Source organism: Heliangelus exortis, chromosome 18 (assembly GCF_036169615.1).
Source record: "Heliangelus exortis chromosome 18, bHelExo1.hap1, whole genome shotgun sequence".
NCBI classification, from domain to species: Eukaryota; Metazoa; Chordata; class Aves; order Apodiformes; family Trochilidae; genus Heliangelus; species Heliangelus exortis.
In genome coordinates, this window is record NC_092439.1 from 8,950,232 (window position 1) to 8,968,908 (window position 18,677).

Sequence of the window (18,677 nt, forward strand, 5' to 3'; positions counted from 1 at the left end):
GTAACCTGTCAGCCAAGAATGAAGTATTAATATGTGCGGGATGGAAAAGCCATATTTTAAAATAATCTTAATTTACAGATATTTTGTTCACAAGAACCTTTTTTAAGATCATCTATTTGTACTGAATGTTGTGAATATTTGTGAGCTTTTAAAGGTATTATTTCCTCAGCAATACATGCCAAAGCTTTATAGGTTTCTAGAGGATTGTTTGAGTATTTTTGTATCTGATTATAGGAAAAACTGGTACCACATTAAAACATTTATTTCTTAGTGTCTTAATAAGATACTTGGTATGGAACGAAATGGTGTAAAAAGCCCACTTAGTTTGAAAACAATAACTTAGTTTAAAACAAAATTATACTCCTGAAACAATCCTTAAAATCTTCTGGGAAAGGATCATGGACAGTTTGGCATAAAAAGAACAGTTCAAGTTTTTTGGTATCTTTTGAGTTTAATTTTTTAAGCTGCCAGCAGTTTCTAACTTTGTGTTCAAACATGTACACATACCCTCTTCAACACACAAGAAAGGATGCCATTTCAAGTTAGCTTCTAACCATTCACTGATGAGTGCTATTTCATTCACATAAGGAAACTAGTTCATTTTTTTCTTTAACACTATGCTTACATTGTGTATTAAAAAGCAGTTTTATACTAGAGCAATATTAATTATGCCACTGAAAACAATAGTGAATATTTGCAACAGAAACTCACTCAGCATTATAACAAAAGCCTTCTGTCCCCGACTTCTCTCTGGTCTCTGCCTTTGATTTCATGAATCCATCCTCAGGAGAGAGGAATTTGAAAGCACAAGCTATTATATTGTTGTTTGACTTGTTCATCCTAAAAATTGTTTTCTCAACAGCCCTCTCCAAGTCCTCTTTCCTTTGTGTTTATGAATGAAGATCCTCCAGCAAAGCAATTTTTCCTACAACATAGTAGAAAAAAAAAATTGTCAAAACATGTAATAAAAATTACTTAACCAAAACAGAGTATTAATTATCATATTAATGTAGTGGCTCTCAGTAGTCACACTTCTTATTAGGATGATTATGTCAAGAGAAGCAGTAATGTGAAGGTAATACAGGCTTTCTTACTGATAACACAAGCTATGTCCTAAGGGAAACCATGCATTCCAGCGTATTTCAGGAAATTTCATAAATTTCAGCATATCTCACATATCTCAGACACGTCTCCTTCTCAGGATGGGACTTTTTTTTTTTAAAGGAAATATATTTTTGGTTTTCCCTGAAAGCACAAACATGGCTTTGTCTCTTAGGTAAATCATATTGTCTTAAAAAAAAAACCCAACCCATCAGATTCATGGGTCTTACTCCAGATCTAGTTAGACTTCTTTAAACAGTCAGCTCTTCCTGAACGTACCCTACGTGTATTTTCTCACTGCCCTTTTTTAACCTTGGGAGTGCTAGAATGCTCCCGATGAATAAAGTATGAATGTATTTGCTAGAAAGTATTTGTCAGTTTCTTTGGAGCTCAGAAGTGTGGTGGGTTTTTTTCTTTGGTTGGTTTTTTTGGGTAAATTTTTTTGGTTTTTTGTTTGGTTGGTTTTTTGTTTGTTTTTTGTTTGGTTTTTTTAATTTGTTTGTTTGTTTGTTTTTCAGCAGTGGTTACTTTTCTTCATGGAGATAACAAAGATTTCAAAGTTCAGGCTGGATCAGTGACCAAAATTGAATTCTAGATACACAGAAGGCTATGCAGAAGATAGTCATAATACTGTTTCAAGTCATTATTACTGGGGGGTTGTGCTGAAAAGAGGAAATCCTTGAAACTAGTAGTGAAAGGAACATATAATATAGTATATTTGAAATGTAGAAATGCATTCTGATAGTTTTTTTTGTAACCTGAAAAATAGAAAGCAAGCTGCACTAGTTAAATAACAGGTAGAAAAACTTGATTTGGCAGTTTATGCATTTGTTGTATGCCTTTTGAAAAATTCTCAAAAAAAAAATGAGTACATTTTAATATAATTTTGAAATGTCTTTTGGTATATGGTTAATTTTTTTTGTTTTTTGTTTTTTGTTTTTTTTTTTTTTAAGGAATCCAAAATGTACTCAGCTTATTCTGTGCCGTGCTTACAGAAAATAAAGTCCTTTTTCACTCTGCAAGTTTCCAGAGACTCAGTGATGCCTGTAGGGCTCTGGAGTCTTTGATGTTCCCCCTCAAATACAGGTAAGTTGAGTTTTGATTTTTTTAACTCTCTGACAAAATGTATAACTGATTTTATAACTTATTTTACACTGTCCATAACAAAAAGGGATTGTGCTTTGTTTGTTCAAATAAGCGAAGGTTTTTGTGATAATATAAACAACTCCTTGTCTGTACAGATGATTAATAAGTATCTGATTGTATCATGGCAGTGGAAAAAAAGGAGAAACATCCTACCTACAAATACAATAGCAACATTACCCACAATATCAATTGAATGGTAAAAGTTGACAAGGACAATTCCTGAGTAAATGCATACAAAAGAAATGGGGGAGATGTAACTCCAGCCTGCCAACGTGTAAGAGGAGGTACATGACAGTAGAATGAGAGACTGGGGTCATGAACTAAAACAGGGGAAGAGATTTCTGACTGGATGCAGGGAAAATGTTTTATTATGAGGATAACTAAATAGAGTAACAGAGATCCTGTAGGGTCCTGTTTTCAGGACCCAGTTGGACAAAGCCCAGGGCAATTGATATGAATTGAGTCTTGATGCTGATTTGACTAGAAGGTTGGTCTTGGATGATCTCCTTTAAAAACCAAAAGATTCTCCTGTTCTTAGATAACAGCTACACTAGCTTGGATCAGTTTTAAGATACTGGAAAATGACCACCAGAGGATGAATGAAAATAAAGAAATTTATTGTCTCTAAAAAGCCACACCTGAATGCAGTGTTTTGAAATGGAAAACTTATTGTCAAGCCATTTGGCTTTTTTAAGGAAGAAAACTTGTCCATTTATGTCTTGAAATGCATTGATCAGTTTAGGTACAGATTTTTACAATGCTCTGATGCACTAAATGCACTAAACTTTTTACAATTGTCAGATCAAGTAAACAAAGCTGAAATACTGAATTGTGTATGTAATGTTTAGTTGTCATTCAGTATCAAAGCAAAAGATTTCCTTGAAAGATTTCTTATTAATGAAATTTTACAAAAGGCTAACTTGTAGGTGTCTTTACTTATTTTGCAAAATACTCTTTATTTACAATAAATTGTAGACCTATAGTACAATAATTCCTGGAAACTAAATGACAGGTTTTATTTTAACAGCATGGCACTTTATCAAGGAGTTTTTAATAAAAACTTCTGTCTTTTGTATTTGCAAAGTGCAAGTAGTTACAATACACTGAATATGTAACAAGGAGATGCTTTCTTTTTCTTAATTTTAAGGAAAAAAGCTGCCCTATATGAAGGGATAGTTGGGAGCTTTTATTTTTTTTTTATTTATTCTTTTCACAGTTATCCCTATATTCCAATTCTTCCTGCACAGCTATTGGAAGTTCTCAGCTCACCAACACCTTTCATAATTGGCGTACATTCTGTCTTCCGTAATGACATTCACGAGCTTGTAAGTGTATCTACCCAGCATAATCAGTCATGATGGCATTTGTGATGTTTACTTGCAGAGATTCACTGTAGTTCAGAGATGTTTAGACTAAGAATATGTATAATTTTCAAATGCCACCATAGAAGGCAAGGCAAAACAATAGGGGGGAGAAAAAAAAGTGTCTGTTCTTTTGTAAATACATTGAGACTATGAAGTATAGAAGAGAAACAATTACTGGTTTAAGTTGTTAATTTTCATTTATGTGCATATCATTAGATTCTACTGTTGTGGTTTTAAACTGTGCTCACAGTATACAGTATATACAGTATACTACCAATGCTATTTTTGTTTGTTCTTGCAGTTAGATGTAATCATAGCAGACCTGGATGGAGGCACAATTAAAATTCCCGAATGTATTCATCTTTCTCAGCTGCCAGAGCCACTGCTACATCAGACTCAAATGGCACTTTCTTTAGTATGTTTTGATACAAACCCCTTTTCCTGTCCTGTCACCTATTTTTAAATAATGAAAAATTAATTTCAATATTAAATAGCTTTCAAATGCACTTGAAATGTGAGATTTAAAGCTATGATTCCTACCAACATTACTGCTTTTAGAACGATTTGTTATTTGAACTTAGAGTTAATATAAACAGTAATTTACTACTAATATGTAAATGTCAGTGGTACTTGCCTTTTCTTCAGCAAAATGAGAAGTGGTTTTTTTTTCTTAATTAAAAAAAAATCTCTAGGCTTTGCAATTCTAATTTGGAAACAGCTGATTAGAAAAAAAAAAAAATATATTCTCTAGGTTCTGCATCCTGATTTGGAGACAGCTGATTATGCATTCCCTCCACCACGAACAGCTTTATCACACTCAAAAATGCTGGTAAGCTTTCTGTGTTACTGCTGACTTTCTTAAGCAGAAAACTATTAAAATTTTAAACTAACATTTTAAGAATTTCTGATTCGTGAAGTAGAAGTTTGTGAAGTTGGGTTTTTTTCCAGTCCTTTATAGTATTGCTGGGGGAGCAAAGAAATGCTATTGGACTTTGCATTTTGCCCTCTAGTAGTATTCTAATCGCTTAGAAGTTTTTAAAAAACATATTTTTATTAATATGGAAGCACCTCTTTGTCTTTTAATAATCTTTTTAATAAGGATTTTGTAAAATCGAAAGAAATGACCGTGTTTCCAGTAGCCAGGGTACAAATGTACATATTAAAATCCTAGAAAGCAGCCTGGACATGAAGACAAGAGTATCACACAGTAAAATGAGCCCTTACGAAGTTGATTTAAAATCAGAGTAACACCAGTGATGTTCCAGAAAAGAAAAAGTGGGCATCTAGAAAAGTATTCCAAGAGGACATTTTTATAGTCTTGTATATATCTAAACTTAATTATTTAAAAAATTATTACAAGCTTTAACTTAGGTTGTGTTTGCATGTTGGTTACCTAGCTGATCTGCTGTTTACCTGATCAATGGATCAATCCAATACTCTTTGCTGCTTGTAACTTTTTAAAGTTAAGGTTTGTTTTAAAAGTTCTTTGAGACACCATAAAACCTGAGCTCCTAAAACAAATATTAATACCTCAGGTTTTAGGCATGGCAGCAGCCTGAGTAGGTACCTGAGCTAAAATAAAAATGATGTGCGTGGAAGAGGATTTGATCAGTCCTCAGTTGCATCTGGGCCAGCTGAATATGTCACTGCCCCAAGTCTGCCCCCAGCTGTTCACATAATTTCTATTAACCTGTAGATGTTGGTGTGAGCACTCCCAATACTCATTTAAATCAAAATAAGCCATGACTTTAAAGATTACAATTTTAAGCCTTTTAAACTAACCCTGACTTACTTTGGCTGGAGTAGATTGGCAAGTGAAGACATGAGTTGGAAGAGTCCTAGACAAGTAGCTGAGCAAACTTAGAGCTGTTTCCTCTTCTGGAAGAGCCACAGTAGATACCTGTGATTCTCTGAGCCTGGTTCCCCCCACAGCAGCAATGCCAGCTTAGGCTCCTCTGGTTCCCTGCTGCCCCTACCCAATTCCAATGGCTCTGCTTGTTTAGTGCTGCATGGCCGCACTTATTTTAGGGGATAAACCCAGGCTACAATACCCTGTTTCCTCTGTTTAGCATGAGTTTTCTCTCTTGGCAGTTTTTTCATGTGGTTCAAACACACCAACAGGTCCACTAGCTTTGTCCTGAGACTGTTGTGCAGGCATAGCAAAGATCAGCCAGGGGTAAAGAGCTGAATATGTATTAAATCTATCATTGCCATCTGAGGGCAGGTCAGTGAAACTGTAGCCTCGTAAGATAACTTTGTATGGGTACCGGTATCTCCACTTCATATGTGATACTACTGAAATGTTTGATGAATTTGTAGGCATTTCTCAGATAGCTCTATAGAAAGTGTGGAAAAGTTTAGAAAAAAAGGTGTTTTAACAGCATATTCAATTACTGCTTACAGGACAAAGAAGTGCGAGCAATCTTCCTTAGGCTATTTGCACAACTTTTCCAAGGATACAGGTCATGTCTTCAGCTCATCAGAATTCATGCTGAACCAGTAATTCATTTCCATAAGGTAAAAGAGAGGCAATTATATATATTTAGTTAGTAGTCATTTGTGTCACATTATTCCTACAAACTTACCTTTTGAACAAGTGTTAAAAGTTCTTAAAAACACAATATTCTACATGTGATAAGCATATCCTTGACATAGCACTGTATCAGTGCATTTTAGTGGGGATACTTGCAGAGATGATGATGAAATGTAAAACAAATTAATATTAAAATTCACTATAAAGAAGCATTTGAGGAATCATTAACGGATTTTGAAAATGTGCATGTCTTTCTGTTACATAACTCCTGAATTTAGGTATAAAAAGATAATAGCTAATGTAAGAGTTTTAATTAGAAAGTACCACATATAACTATAAGCTGGTGAAAATGTTTAACTGCTAGTACATAAATAGTTGGTTGTGGTTCTGATACTGATAAGATAAACGTATTCTTTCTACCTTTATTACAGGCAGCCTTCTTGGGGCAGAGAGGCTTAATTGAGAATGACTTTCTAACCAAAGTTCTCAATGGAATGGCATTTGCTGGATTTGTGTCAGAGAGGGGTCCTCCTTTCAGAGCCTGTGATCTTTTTGATGAGGTGAAAACTATTTCTGTGTTTCTAAGGAAATTAAAATGTACCTATGATAGTTCAGCATGAGAAAAACGATTGAAATGCTTCTGAATCCTCACTGTTTATTACATAAAGTTTAGTATAAACTTCTCAATTCTCATTTTCTCTTATGCATACATCTCTACTCGCTGTTGTAAAATTATGCCTTACTCATCTGTATGAATTAAACAGCTAAATAAATCCTGGTAATGCTGTTCTTATTGTCAGGTTTTGAACTTCATGATGTATCACATACTAGTACAAAATTATTTTGAATAATTTACTTATATTCTTAGAAACATTTAAAAAATTTTACTACTTCTCTATTACTTTTTAAAAAAAGTAATGCCATATTTTTGCTGTGCTTTCATTTCAGTGTAGGGAACAGAGTTTGGAATGATTCTGCATATTACTAGTAGGATGTATTAGAAATATGGATTTTGGTATTAGAAGTGTTAAGAAATGTTTTAGATGTGTAGGACTTTCTGTGTTTGGGGAACTATAAACTCTGGTAACAGAAGGTCTATAAGAAGGTAAAAACGTGTCATGTTCCAGAGCATCATGACATTGCAGATTTTTCAGTGTTCAGTTTTCTTTGCTCAGTTTCAATTTAACATTTTATAAATTCTATAGGTAAGAAGTTATTTTTAATTGAATTATCAACATTTTTATTCTTTTATTTTGTTTTGTTTTAAAGTTGGTAGCCTTTGAAGTTGAAAGAATAAAAGCTGAGGAAGGTAATCCACCAAAAATGATAAAACATGTTAGAGAACTTGCAGAACAGCTCTTCAAAAATGTAAGTTTACTATACCTCCTGAAGTTTTAGAGTTGAGATTGATCCAGTATTTGAAATTGGAAATGAGTGCTTATGGTAGTCATCATCTGCAAAGGACTTTGGAACTTTAAATGTCAGCAACTTTGTACGTGTGAAGGAGGTTCAGTGTAGTAATATTGGTTTATTAGAGCTGATACTAGTTTAACTATAGCTAGTGCTGCTTAGCATTCAATTTTCTTAGTGTCTATTCACATAATCTATATAAACTGATATTTGCTGTAACCTGTCCATGGCAAATATTTCTCTTTTCTTGCCTCTCAGCACTTTTCGATATGAAAACTGTACATCCAATTTGGCATAATGTTAACTTTCATCAGACCTTTCCTGCTTGCAGCTCAGTTACAATGACTTGTGTGCTCAGCAAGCTCTCTTTCATTTCTTACAGACTGTTTCTTGGACTCTTGATTTCCTAGAGTACCATTTCCAGTTTCATTCTTGCCTTCCTATCATGCCTTCGTGTAACATGGTGCTTTTGTAAAATCTGTTACTGTTCCATTAGCATTTTTTGATGTTGTTTATTTATTTTTATTGGTGTCAGCTAATCTTCCCCCCACCCCCGCCACACTTCCTGTTGTTCAGACTCCAGATAGCTGATCTGTTGCACTCATTTAACACCTTTATTGCCCTGTTTCATATCCCAGTTCCCCAAAACTATGATTCACATTGACACTTCTATTAAAATAAATAAATAAATAAATCACAAGAATTACTAAGTACTGCTAGGTTGTGGGATGTTCCATACCCTTCCCTGGCACTGAGGTCAGGCTGACAGCCTTTATTTCCCTGGATTGTCCTTTTGGCCTTTCTTGTAGTTGGTCATTACATTTGCTAACCTGCAGTCAACGGGGACCTCCCTTGTTAGCCAAGACTGCTGATAAATGATAGAAGGTGTCTTGGTGAGCACTTCTGACAGCTCCCTCAGTACCCTCAGGTGGATCCCATCTAGACCCATAGACATATGTCTCAGTGAAGGTTTATAACTGCATCATTCTACTCCTCATCCCCATCTCAGGGATAGCTGGTCTTGCTACTAAAGACTGAGGTGAAGAAGGCATTAAGTACCTCATCACTTTCCTCATCCTCTATCACTGTGCTTTACCCTGTGTGTAATAAAGGATGGAGATTCTCTGTAGCCCTCCTTTTGTGGCTAATGTGTTTGCAGAGACAATTCTTTTTTGTCTTTTACAACAGTAGCCAGATTAGGTTCTAGTTGCACACTGGCCCTTCTCATTTTCTTCTGCATAACCTCACGACATCCTTGTAGTCCTCCTGAGTGCCCAGCCCCTTCTTCCAAAGGGCATTGTCACGGGTCAGGCCCAGCCGGTACCAACCAGGACTCTGCTTATTCACCCCTCAGCTCCACTGTGAAACGGGGAGGAGAAAATCCACCTTAAGGTTCATTTATCAAAGGTAGGGAGGTTTAATTCCTCAATTACAGTAACAGGCCACAACCAGGCAGGTTCAATTTGGGAAGGGAAAAAAATAATTTAATCTACAAGGAGAAATGGAAAACATGGCCAGACCTTAATACCTCCCCGCACCCCCCCGCCATTTCTCCCTGAGCCGGGATTGCTTCACTGCCTCCTCCCCGGGCCGGAGGGAAGGAGGGGGGTTAGGTGTTAGGTGCAGTTCTCCACACGGTTTTTCTGCGGCTCTTTCCTCAGGGGGAGGACTCCTCACATTCTTCCCCCGCTTCAACGTGGGGTCCCTCTCACAGGAGAGAGTCCTTCAGGAACTCCTGTGACGTGAGTCCTTCCCGCCAAGAGCAGTCCCTCAGGCACAGACTGCTCCCGCCCACAGAGTCACGGCTGCTTCACCACAGTCGCCTCCTCTGGCACGGGGTCCTCCAGGGTGGCAGATCTACATCTGCCCCTCTCTGCAACCCTGCACAGGCTGCTTCTTCACATCTGCCCATCTGTAACACTTCAGGGGCTACAAATCCACATTTACCCCACCGTGGGCCTTCAGGGACTGCCTCACCACGCTCCTCCATGGCTGCAGGGGCACAGCCACCATCTCACCACGGGCTGAGGGGAAATCTCCGCTCAGGTACCTTTTCCCCTCCTTCACCGATTTTGGTGTCTTTTCTCTGGCATTTCTCTCTAACTTCATCCTCTTCTCTGCTCTGTGGGTCCTTTTCTTATATTTTTGCAGTTTCATTTTCCCTTTCTTGACTCTTCTACTCACAGAGGCACATCCAGCTTCCCATATCTGCTGGGCCTTGGGCAGAGTTGGGGCAGGGATTAGAACTGGGGGAGCTTCCAGCACCTTCTCACAGAAGCCACCCCTGTGGCCCCCCCTCTGCTTCCAAAATACCACTGCACTTACCCAAGACATCCATAAACTCTCCTTTTTCTGACTTTCAACCAAAGCTCTGTCTTCAGCCAGGCTGGTCTTCCCTGCTGGTTTGTCTTTTGGCACAAAAGGACAGCCTGCTCCTGCCCCTTTAAGATTTCTTTCTTAAAAAGCATCCTGCCTTCCTGGACTTCTCTGCCCTTCAGGGCTGCCTCACAAGGGATTCTGTCAACCAGGCTCCTAAACAGGCCACAGTCTGCCCTCTGGAAGTACAAGGTTCTGCTGACCCCCCAACTCAGGATCTCTTTGCCAAGACTGCCTCTATCACATTGCATCAGTATTATGATGCTAAATTGCCCCAAAGGATATTTGTATTGGATTTTTTGTGGCTATAGATGCTTTGTAAAGTGAAAGATCCTTTATAGATCCTTTTTTTTTTTTTATAGATCCTTTTATGCCTTAAAAGCATAAGTGAACATGCATATGTGCAACTTTTTATTTACATGATTTCTTAAAATCACTGTCAAAACTAATTCATTTTAGTCTTTTCTTATGATGAGATTTATTATTTATTCAATATTCACTAAGCTGCATAAAATCAACCTAAGTTAAACAGGGTTTTTCTTTTACCCCTTCTTTTTGAATTTTGCATGTTGACATAAATAATTTTATAAGAGTTTTTAACCAAGTTGGAAGTATTTCAGATAATGAATCAAGGGTGATAAGAATATGAAAAATGATATTAGTGAGCTATATCAGATATTTGACTTATTAGTCTTCCAGGTATGACAGATACGCAAAACAATAATAAAATTGGATGAGGCAGGTGGTAACATAACACATTTGCTTGAAACCTATTGCTTCTGACCTACAGGAGAATCCGAATCCCCACATAGCATTCCAGAAAGTGCCACGGCCCACAGAAGGCTCCCACCTGCGGGTTCACATCCTCCCTTTCCCCCGGATCAATGAGTGCCGGGTTCAGGAGCTCCTCCAGGAAGGCCTCGCAAGGAGTCAGGGTGCCCCCCCTTCTACCCGAGGGGACAAGAAGTGTGTCGTTCCAGCGGGTCCCCCTGTTGGTATGTTTACTTGTTCCCCAGCTTACCTATTTGTCATCCTCTCTCACAAGTTGGATATGTACTTAGCACGTATCATGGCTGCAATGTGTTGCTCCCAATTTTGTGTTAATCCGGTATTTTAAGTGATTGTAATCAATTTTAAGACACAGACTTGTCTGTTTGCCTTTGCAATTTTAAATATCTCTTTGCATCAGCCTTTACTTACAAGTCAAGCATCCAGAATGTGAATGGCATAATTACTTAACAACAAAAAAATATTTGAGTTAGGCTGAACTATTAAGTTAGGTATTGTCTGCTCATCCAAGTCTCATGAATATCACCAAAGGTTACTTGTAGGACTGGCTTCACCAAACTTTGAACTTTAAGCTTTCTCCTTTGACACTAGTGGAAGACATGTAAATTACTGGGAGAAGAAAAGGCAAACACATAGCATATGTCTCAAAATAACTCTACCTATATTTAACTTTAAAGAGCAGATGTAGCTATAGTAGGCCTATAAATTTTGTTCTGATGCCAGAAGAATTCTGTTAAGTCATAGTCATAGCCAGCAATGTGAATGATGGCCTAAACAAGTATGCTTAGCAAATTTGCAGGACACGTGAAGCAGGCAGAGCTTAAAAAATTTTTTAAGGATGGGATTAGAAAGCAAATCAGTCTTAAAAAATTAAAGGTCTAGACCTTTTGTCTTTCTCTACTGTTTTTCTTCAGATAAGGTATTGCACTTGCATGGGCATGATCAGCTGATGAGGCAACAGTTTTTCAGAAATTAATTTGGGGATTAGAATGATCATAAGGCAAATATGACCCAGCTATATCAAGCCATTGCAAAAAAGACTAACATCTTAGTAGGATGTATAAACAGGAGTACAGTCAGTGAACCCCATGGAGAAATCCTGTCATTGTACTCCATAAGACCTCAGCTGGACTATTTGTACCCATTTTTGGACACTAGAAGAATGTCTCTGTTTTTGGTTCTGTTGGAGGAAGTCCAGAATAACACAACAAGAATGACCACAGCAGTCTGGAGAATGTGACCTACAAGGAAAGATGGGGAGTTGTTTAGACTGAAAATCAGAAAACTCAGGGAACACATAAGAGCAATATTCATTTACATAAAAGGTTGTTAACAAAAAGAAAGGGAATAATCTGTAGTGATAAGAAATAATGGGTTTAATTGCAACACAAAACTAGAGTTATTTGTCAAGAAAAACTTGGTATAATGGGGACTGTGAGGCAGTTGAATGGATTTCTTCTGAAGCCATGGAGTCTCTGTTATCACAGAAGTTTGGGAACATATTAGACAAACACAACAATAATATAAATACTGTTGATCCTCTCTGGGGACAGCAGGATGAACTAGATGGCCTCAGTAGGCCCCTTTCAGGCCTGTTTCTCTGGGTTTTTGTAAGAAGATAAACTCTATTCACCTGCCTTTGCTGCTGACTTTATCATTGCATATATAAAATTTTAAGTGTACGTGCTTGTGCTCTGCTGTCTTTCTTCAAAAGGCTAGATGCAAGAGAAGGTTTTCCTTCTCAGTAAGTTAATTTTTATGTTAAAGCTTTATTTTTTTTTCAAAGAGAGCTTTCACACTCATTCTCCCTGCTGTGCTGTATTTCAAAATCCTTGGATATTAAGAGCTCATTATTATCTACAAGAAAGGCCTATTTTGCTTTTATATTCTATTTACTTGATAATAAAAAGTATGTTAGTTCTTCCATCCTGAGTTTTCTTAAAAATTCAGAGTGAAATGCCACACTAAGAAATTAATCTTCAGATCTCAACAAATTGGAATCTAAATTAGAGAACAGGTTTGTCTGGTTTATTCCATGTCACAGAGTTCTTGGCATGACCAGTTCTGTAGGGAAGAATAGTTATCTACTCCTACAAAATATGTAAGGCTACATACTTCATTGTAGAGCACACACACACTTTAAAAATTTATTTATATATCTCATATATTTCTCTGCGTGCCTGTATGAAATAACCAGATGTAGCAGCAGAGAAAATCAGCTGCTGTAGTTAAAATTCTTAGCATTCTTTTGTTCACATGGAATAGGATAACTAAAGTTTTAGCATCTTACGTTGCTATCTGTATATGCTTACTATTGGTATTTGCTTCATAGAACAAATGGAGGAAACCTTACAGTTTTTTATTACTTTTAAAAAGTTTCTGATATTCTTTATGAATCTTGCAAAGACATTTCATAGATCTGTTGTTCTTTTTCTTTATTAGTTTCCATAATGGAAAAAGGAAGCACAGTTTTCAACAGTGCACAAAGGCTAGAAGTTGTTAGAAACTGCATCTCATTCATTTTTGAAAACAAATTTTTGGAGACTGAGAAGGTAATATAATGAAATTTTAACTTTCTAAAATAAGCCTCTGTTCTGTTAATGGGCAAATGGAGACAAACCTTATCACAAAATGTATTTCAAAGTCTTGTTTCAAATGTTAATGAATATTTTGAACATATAAATTAATAAAGTAAGCAATAAAACTGATCATCTAAATGCAATACTGTGTTTAATAAGATAATAATGGATTTGAAAACGTTTGTAATACTACAGGGGTGTGTTTATGCTGATTTTGCTATTTAGATTAAATAGCATTGTCCATATGATTTTTTAAAGAAGGTATATATTAGTCTAACAATATTGATTAGGAAGAATGTAAACATGCATATACAGATGTTTCAGTGTTCATCAACCAGTGTTCTTTTGTACAGTAAATTTTACTGGTTTTAAAAATCAATAATTTGATAGAACTCAGAGATAAATATAAGGATCTGGCATATCTGTTTATGCTAAAATGCACGAGTGGGTGTGTTTGATATTCTTACTTTTTATTCTTCTTTTTCCACAAAAAGAAGTTGCCAGGTTCTGTAGATTCTATTAATAGAGCTTTCAGTTATTGAGTCAAAAAAAAAAAAAAAATCACTAAAACTTACTCTCAAATCAAATTCTGCAAGTGAAAATATATACTGTAAAATTATTTTAAGAAATATTTTTTTATTTCTCAGAAAAGTATCACCTGTGTATCTCCCAGGCTATGCAGCTTAAGATAGAATATGTGTGTTTCTTGATTTACAAATTATGTTATGGAAGTGCATAGGGGAAAAGCCCCCATAAAGCATATAATTCTTTTTAAATAATTTTGATGCTTGTATATCTTAACTTTCAACTTACTGGGACTTGGAAAGTTTTTGTGATTTTTTTTTTTTTTTTTCTTTTTTTTCCCCTGCATGGTGATTTGTTCTTAGACAATAGTATGCTTTGTCTTACTTATCTGTTACTACCCATGAAAGCCAGTCTAAAGGGTGTCAAGGGCCATCGTTGATAATCACTGATGCAGCACTTGCTACATTTTTAAAGCATTGGCAAAAATATTATGTTGGCACTGTTTTAGAATAAGCTGCATAACAGACTTGTGGCCTTGTTGCTATGAGAGGTATTCCACTTCTAAAGCCATTTGTCATTGACTGTTTATCAAAAAACACACTGGTTGGCCTTGATAAGCTGACTTCAGACCTGTCCTGCCTGGTGCAGAATAGAGCACTTGCTTTCATGCACAGTAATCTTTTTCTGATTTCACAGCTATTCAGTGCCTATCTGTATTCAGTCATTTTTTATTTACAGATGTAGGTGAGAAATGCTCTTTAATGTATTAAAAAAAAAAAAAAAAATTTAAAAAATCAGTACTTAATGACTCAAACAAAACCAATCCAACCATTATATGACAATTTGGCATTCAAGCTATGAGTAATTTCCAAAGTTACGTTTTACTATATTATCAATTGCAGTTTCTTAATAAAGGAATGGTATTTAGTAAGAACAGTGACATTTAGTTTCACTTTTATAAAGTTAGATTTTCTTGTCTTCAGACCTTGCCTGCAGCTCTAAGAGCTCTGAAAGGGAAGGCAGCTCGGCACTGCCTGACACAGGAACTGGGCCTGCACGTTAAACAAAACCGAGCAATACTGGATCATCAGCAGTTTGACTACATTGTGCGAATGATGAACTGTGCTTTGCAGGTACAGTATGTGAAGGTTTTGTTCTTTGGGTGACGGGTTTTTTTGTTATTATGGTAAGCAAAAAATTATTTAGAGTGATGTGGAGAAGCAAAATAATTATAGGACTGCATGACAGTGGATGTAAGATCTTTTGCTGAAAGGATAAGGGCAGCATACTCAGGTCTATGCAGATCTCCCTGGTGTGAAAAACAGAAAGAAAACTCCCGTTTTTAATAATTTAGATATAATTTAGTTTTGGTAAGTATTGAAATGATTTATCTTAATGGCTTTAAGTGTTATTTTTTTTTTAATGAGTAGGTGTTAGATTTTCCAGGTTGTTTTCAACTCTGAACCCCTAATATGTGTATTACTGATTGCTCAGTTAAAAAAACCTCGTGTTTGTCCTCTTTTCCACCACAAGTGCAAAAATACTTCAGGAAGAAAGCATATTTTCTGCTTCTATGGTTCATGGTGGTAGTTCTACCTATGGCAATGACGCCTTCGTTGGTCAGAGACTTGCTCGAGGTGTTTGTAGTTCATCTGCAAAGTTATTTTACTGTCAAACAGTGCTGAATGAACATCATCGTATGGTGGCAGTTACCTGTGAGAGTAAAATATGTGGAGGACTTGTTTTGGCATCCATTTGAATAATTGTTCTGTTTTCATTTTACTTATTGGCAGTTCGTTGTCAGAAATATTTTATGGACGTCAGTGTTTTCAGCAGGTACTTGAGAAAGCTGTAGTATGCTTTTTAATAGGTAATGTGATATTTGGTTATAATTTGCCCCTTGGTGCTCCAAAGTTGTATGAAAATACAGATTTGATTGAGACATCAGTATATTAACCCCACTCTCGTCAAATTTAAAAATTGTTGAAATTATTTTGCAGCAGTCTCACCCATATTTTTAAAAATTGAGTGCTAAATACAGCTTTTACTTAAGAATAGAAACAAATTAACATTGATTGAGCAACTGTTACCTCAGGTCACCATCAAATGTAAGTTGTGTTGTCTGTTGTATTACTCAGTTGTTCACAGTAGGTGGTTTTCTACTGTTTGGAATAAAGTTCAGCTTTGCCTGAGCAGTGGTCTTTGGAGTAAAATTACGTGCAGTTAGTGGATGAAAACTGAAGGTGACTGGCTAACATTGCACAGCGTGTACCAGATTGGTTTTTTTTGTATGAAACACATCTGAACTCCTGACATTGGGCAGATAGTTAGAAGCAAGTATTTAGGACATCTGCTTTTATGACATATGAAATTATTTATTAGGATAAAAACATGATTTTTTTTTTTCTGTGGACTTTGCTCAACTGTTTTATTTGGAACAATGAGTAAATAGTGACATTTTGGACCTTCCCTATATCAGTTCAAGAAAAAAATACATTATCAAGAACTTAAGCTTACCCTTACTTCAGTGGGACTATGTATGTCAGCAGTTTGCTGTAGAGATGTGAGCTATTTCTGTTACCTGCAGGTCATAAAACCAAGTCATTTAAACAGTCTTTGTTGAAACGATATGAAAATCTAATTTAAGAAATGTGGTCATAACTATACATGTATTCCAGCTTTAGGAAAATACCACATTAATTATGATGGAATTTTCTAGGGAGAGATGGATTGCAGTATTGCTTTAAGACATTTGCTTTAAGACTAAACTATAAGACTAACTTTAAGACTAAGCCACATAGTAGCTGGTAGGAAAGCTGGGAAGAAGGGAAGGCATCTGGCATAATTTATAGGTTGGGCTCTCTAGGGTACACCAGCTTGATCTGGGATGTGTGTACAGCAAGCCCCAGCCTGATATTAATATTTTACTAACGCATGTTAAAATAATGCATATTAAAACATTAATGCTTTTCTTTGGCAAAAGTGGGTCAGTTTTGAAAAGGTGAAAAATGTATGTGCCCCCAGACATTAGTACTTAATCTAAATGTGATTGAAGAGGGAATAAGAAACATAAAGCTGTTAAGTACAAGTACTTGAAAAAATTGGGTCTTCAGGTGAACCAAAGGGGTAAGATCTTCTAATGATGTGATTTAATCTGCCAATTTACAAAATCATCAGTGCTGTTTTAAGACATAGTTTGCTCCCACATCACTCATGTGTGAATACATGTTGTAATAGTGCAACTGAGATAATATCTTTAATAACAGACGAATTAATCATTGGTTTAGTGTTTTAAATAATTTCTAATAGATCATGAGGGCTTTCCATAGTGGCAATAAGCAGATGTTTATCTTTAATATGGAGTACTCTGAGCATTTTTTTTATTTACACAAATAATTTTGTGTTATATTCTGGCACCAGATAAAGTTGTCAGTCATTTCTCAGAATTCAGAGGTTTGCAAATACTGTCCAATAACAGGAAAGATTTTATTATTCCTGAGAGAAAATCAGCCATGTGTGTGTATCATAAGATTCAAATTCTTGGCAATATAAAGGTTAAATGAAACAGCATTTCTCAGATTTTATGTTGAAAACTGTGTTGCCAAATATCTTTATTTTTGAGTGTTATAGCAGGTTTCTCTCCTTTCAGGCTTTTATTTCATGGCCTGTCTCTTGTTACTCAGTTTGAATTGTGTTCCTGGAAGTAGAGACCTTCAGAAGTCCTGCTTGAGTAACAGCAGTCTTTGGAAATATTTTAAAATGTTTTAACATATAGAAAATAGATGATGAAGAGAAACCATGGAAGCTGAACAGGGCTGTTTTTAATTCTGTTAATTACTCAGTTACCAACAGTTTGATGCTTGTCATCCTGGTAGACATAGTCATAAGATTACTTAAATGAAAGAAAGGAGATTCCAGTGTTGATGGCTTGGACTTGAAATTTCCAGATTTAATTTCATATTATACTGCAGATTATTTTTTTGGTCACAATGGGCACATTATATAGTTTTTCTGGTCTGTGGTTTTTTACCCAAAAAAGTAAAAATAGTACTTTTTTCCATCCTCCTGACTTTCCAGAGGTCCATGTGTAGTGTTCTGGCCTTCATAAAAGAAGCTGCTATTTCTCAGTCTTTTTGATGTCTCTTTCTCATGAAATTGCAAGGTACTAGAATATTGCAAGGTACTAGAATATTATTGCGCGTGGTTGAACTGATGGTGATCACATTTTTCTAGGGAAAAAAAAAGAAGAAAGTACACAGTTTTTATACTCTGTTATGTTTTATACTCTGTTTTTATGCACTTTTAATTTGTTACTGTTTTTATACTTAGTGGACATCTGGTGTTTCTCTCCTTTATTCAGTCCTGTATTTGTTGTTAATTCAGGGCATTCTCTTGTGTGTTTGTTCGCACATAGGTACCTTACTGAAACCATGTAGCTTCTTGTAGTGTTGACGTGGTAGGTTCTGGCTGCTCATATGTGTTCATTACTGTTAATTGTGGCCTTGTGGTTGCCAAGTGTTCCTAATAACTCAGTGTTCTAAATATTTTTGGTCATCTTGATGAAAAGCAGACATGTGTTTGTATGCTACTCACTGCTGTAAATAAAAGAAGTCTGGCTGAGGAATTGTGTTATACTGCTGTGTAGTGGCTCTCCAGCCTGCCTGTTAAAGAGGTAGACTGATGAAAGGGAGTTAAATAATAATTTTTTAAAAAAAAAACAAAACCCAGAAGTCTTTGGATTTTGGAAAGAATAGGCATTTTACTAATAGCATAGGTTATGTAAAATCAGTGACTTATGTTATTACAAATTTTATAATGAAGAAAAAATATGGGAGGAATAAATGGAATTTTGTT

At 36.0% G+C, this 18,677-nt stretch overlaps 1 protein-coding gene across 10 annotated transcripts in view; it reads left to right on the forward strand.

Annotated features, from left to right (window-relative positions):
• The window catches only part of SBF2 (SET binding factor 2), a 196,127-nt gene that overhangs the window by 100,830 nt on the left and 76,620 nt on the right, over positions 1 to 18,677 (forward strand). For all 10 annotated transcript variants that reach the window (XM_071762584.1, XM_071762587.1, XM_071762586.1 and 7 more), the window contains 10 exons: positions 2,055 to 2,187; positions 3,464 to 3,572; positions 3,913 to 4,026; positions 4,363 to 4,440; positions 6,015 to 6,128; positions 6,576 to 6,704; positions 7,414 to 7,512; positions 10,721 to 10,925; positions 13,162 to 13,271; positions 14,807 to 14,956. In XM_071762584.1, the coding sequence (XP_071618685.1) occupies positions 2,055 to 2,187; positions 3,464 to 3,572; positions 3,913 to 4,026; positions 4,363 to 4,440; positions 6,015 to 6,128; positions 6,576 to 6,704; positions 7,414 to 7,512; positions 10,721 to 10,925; positions 13,162 to 13,271; positions 14,807 to 14,956 (1,241 nt within the window). The remainder of the gene's footprint in view (positions 1 to 2,054; positions 2,188 to 3,463; positions 3,573 to 3,912; positions 4,027 to 4,362; positions 4,441 to 6,014; positions 6,129 to 6,575; positions 6,705 to 7,413; positions 7,513 to 10,720; positions 10,926 to 13,161; positions 13,272 to 14,806; positions 14,957 to 18,677) is intronic.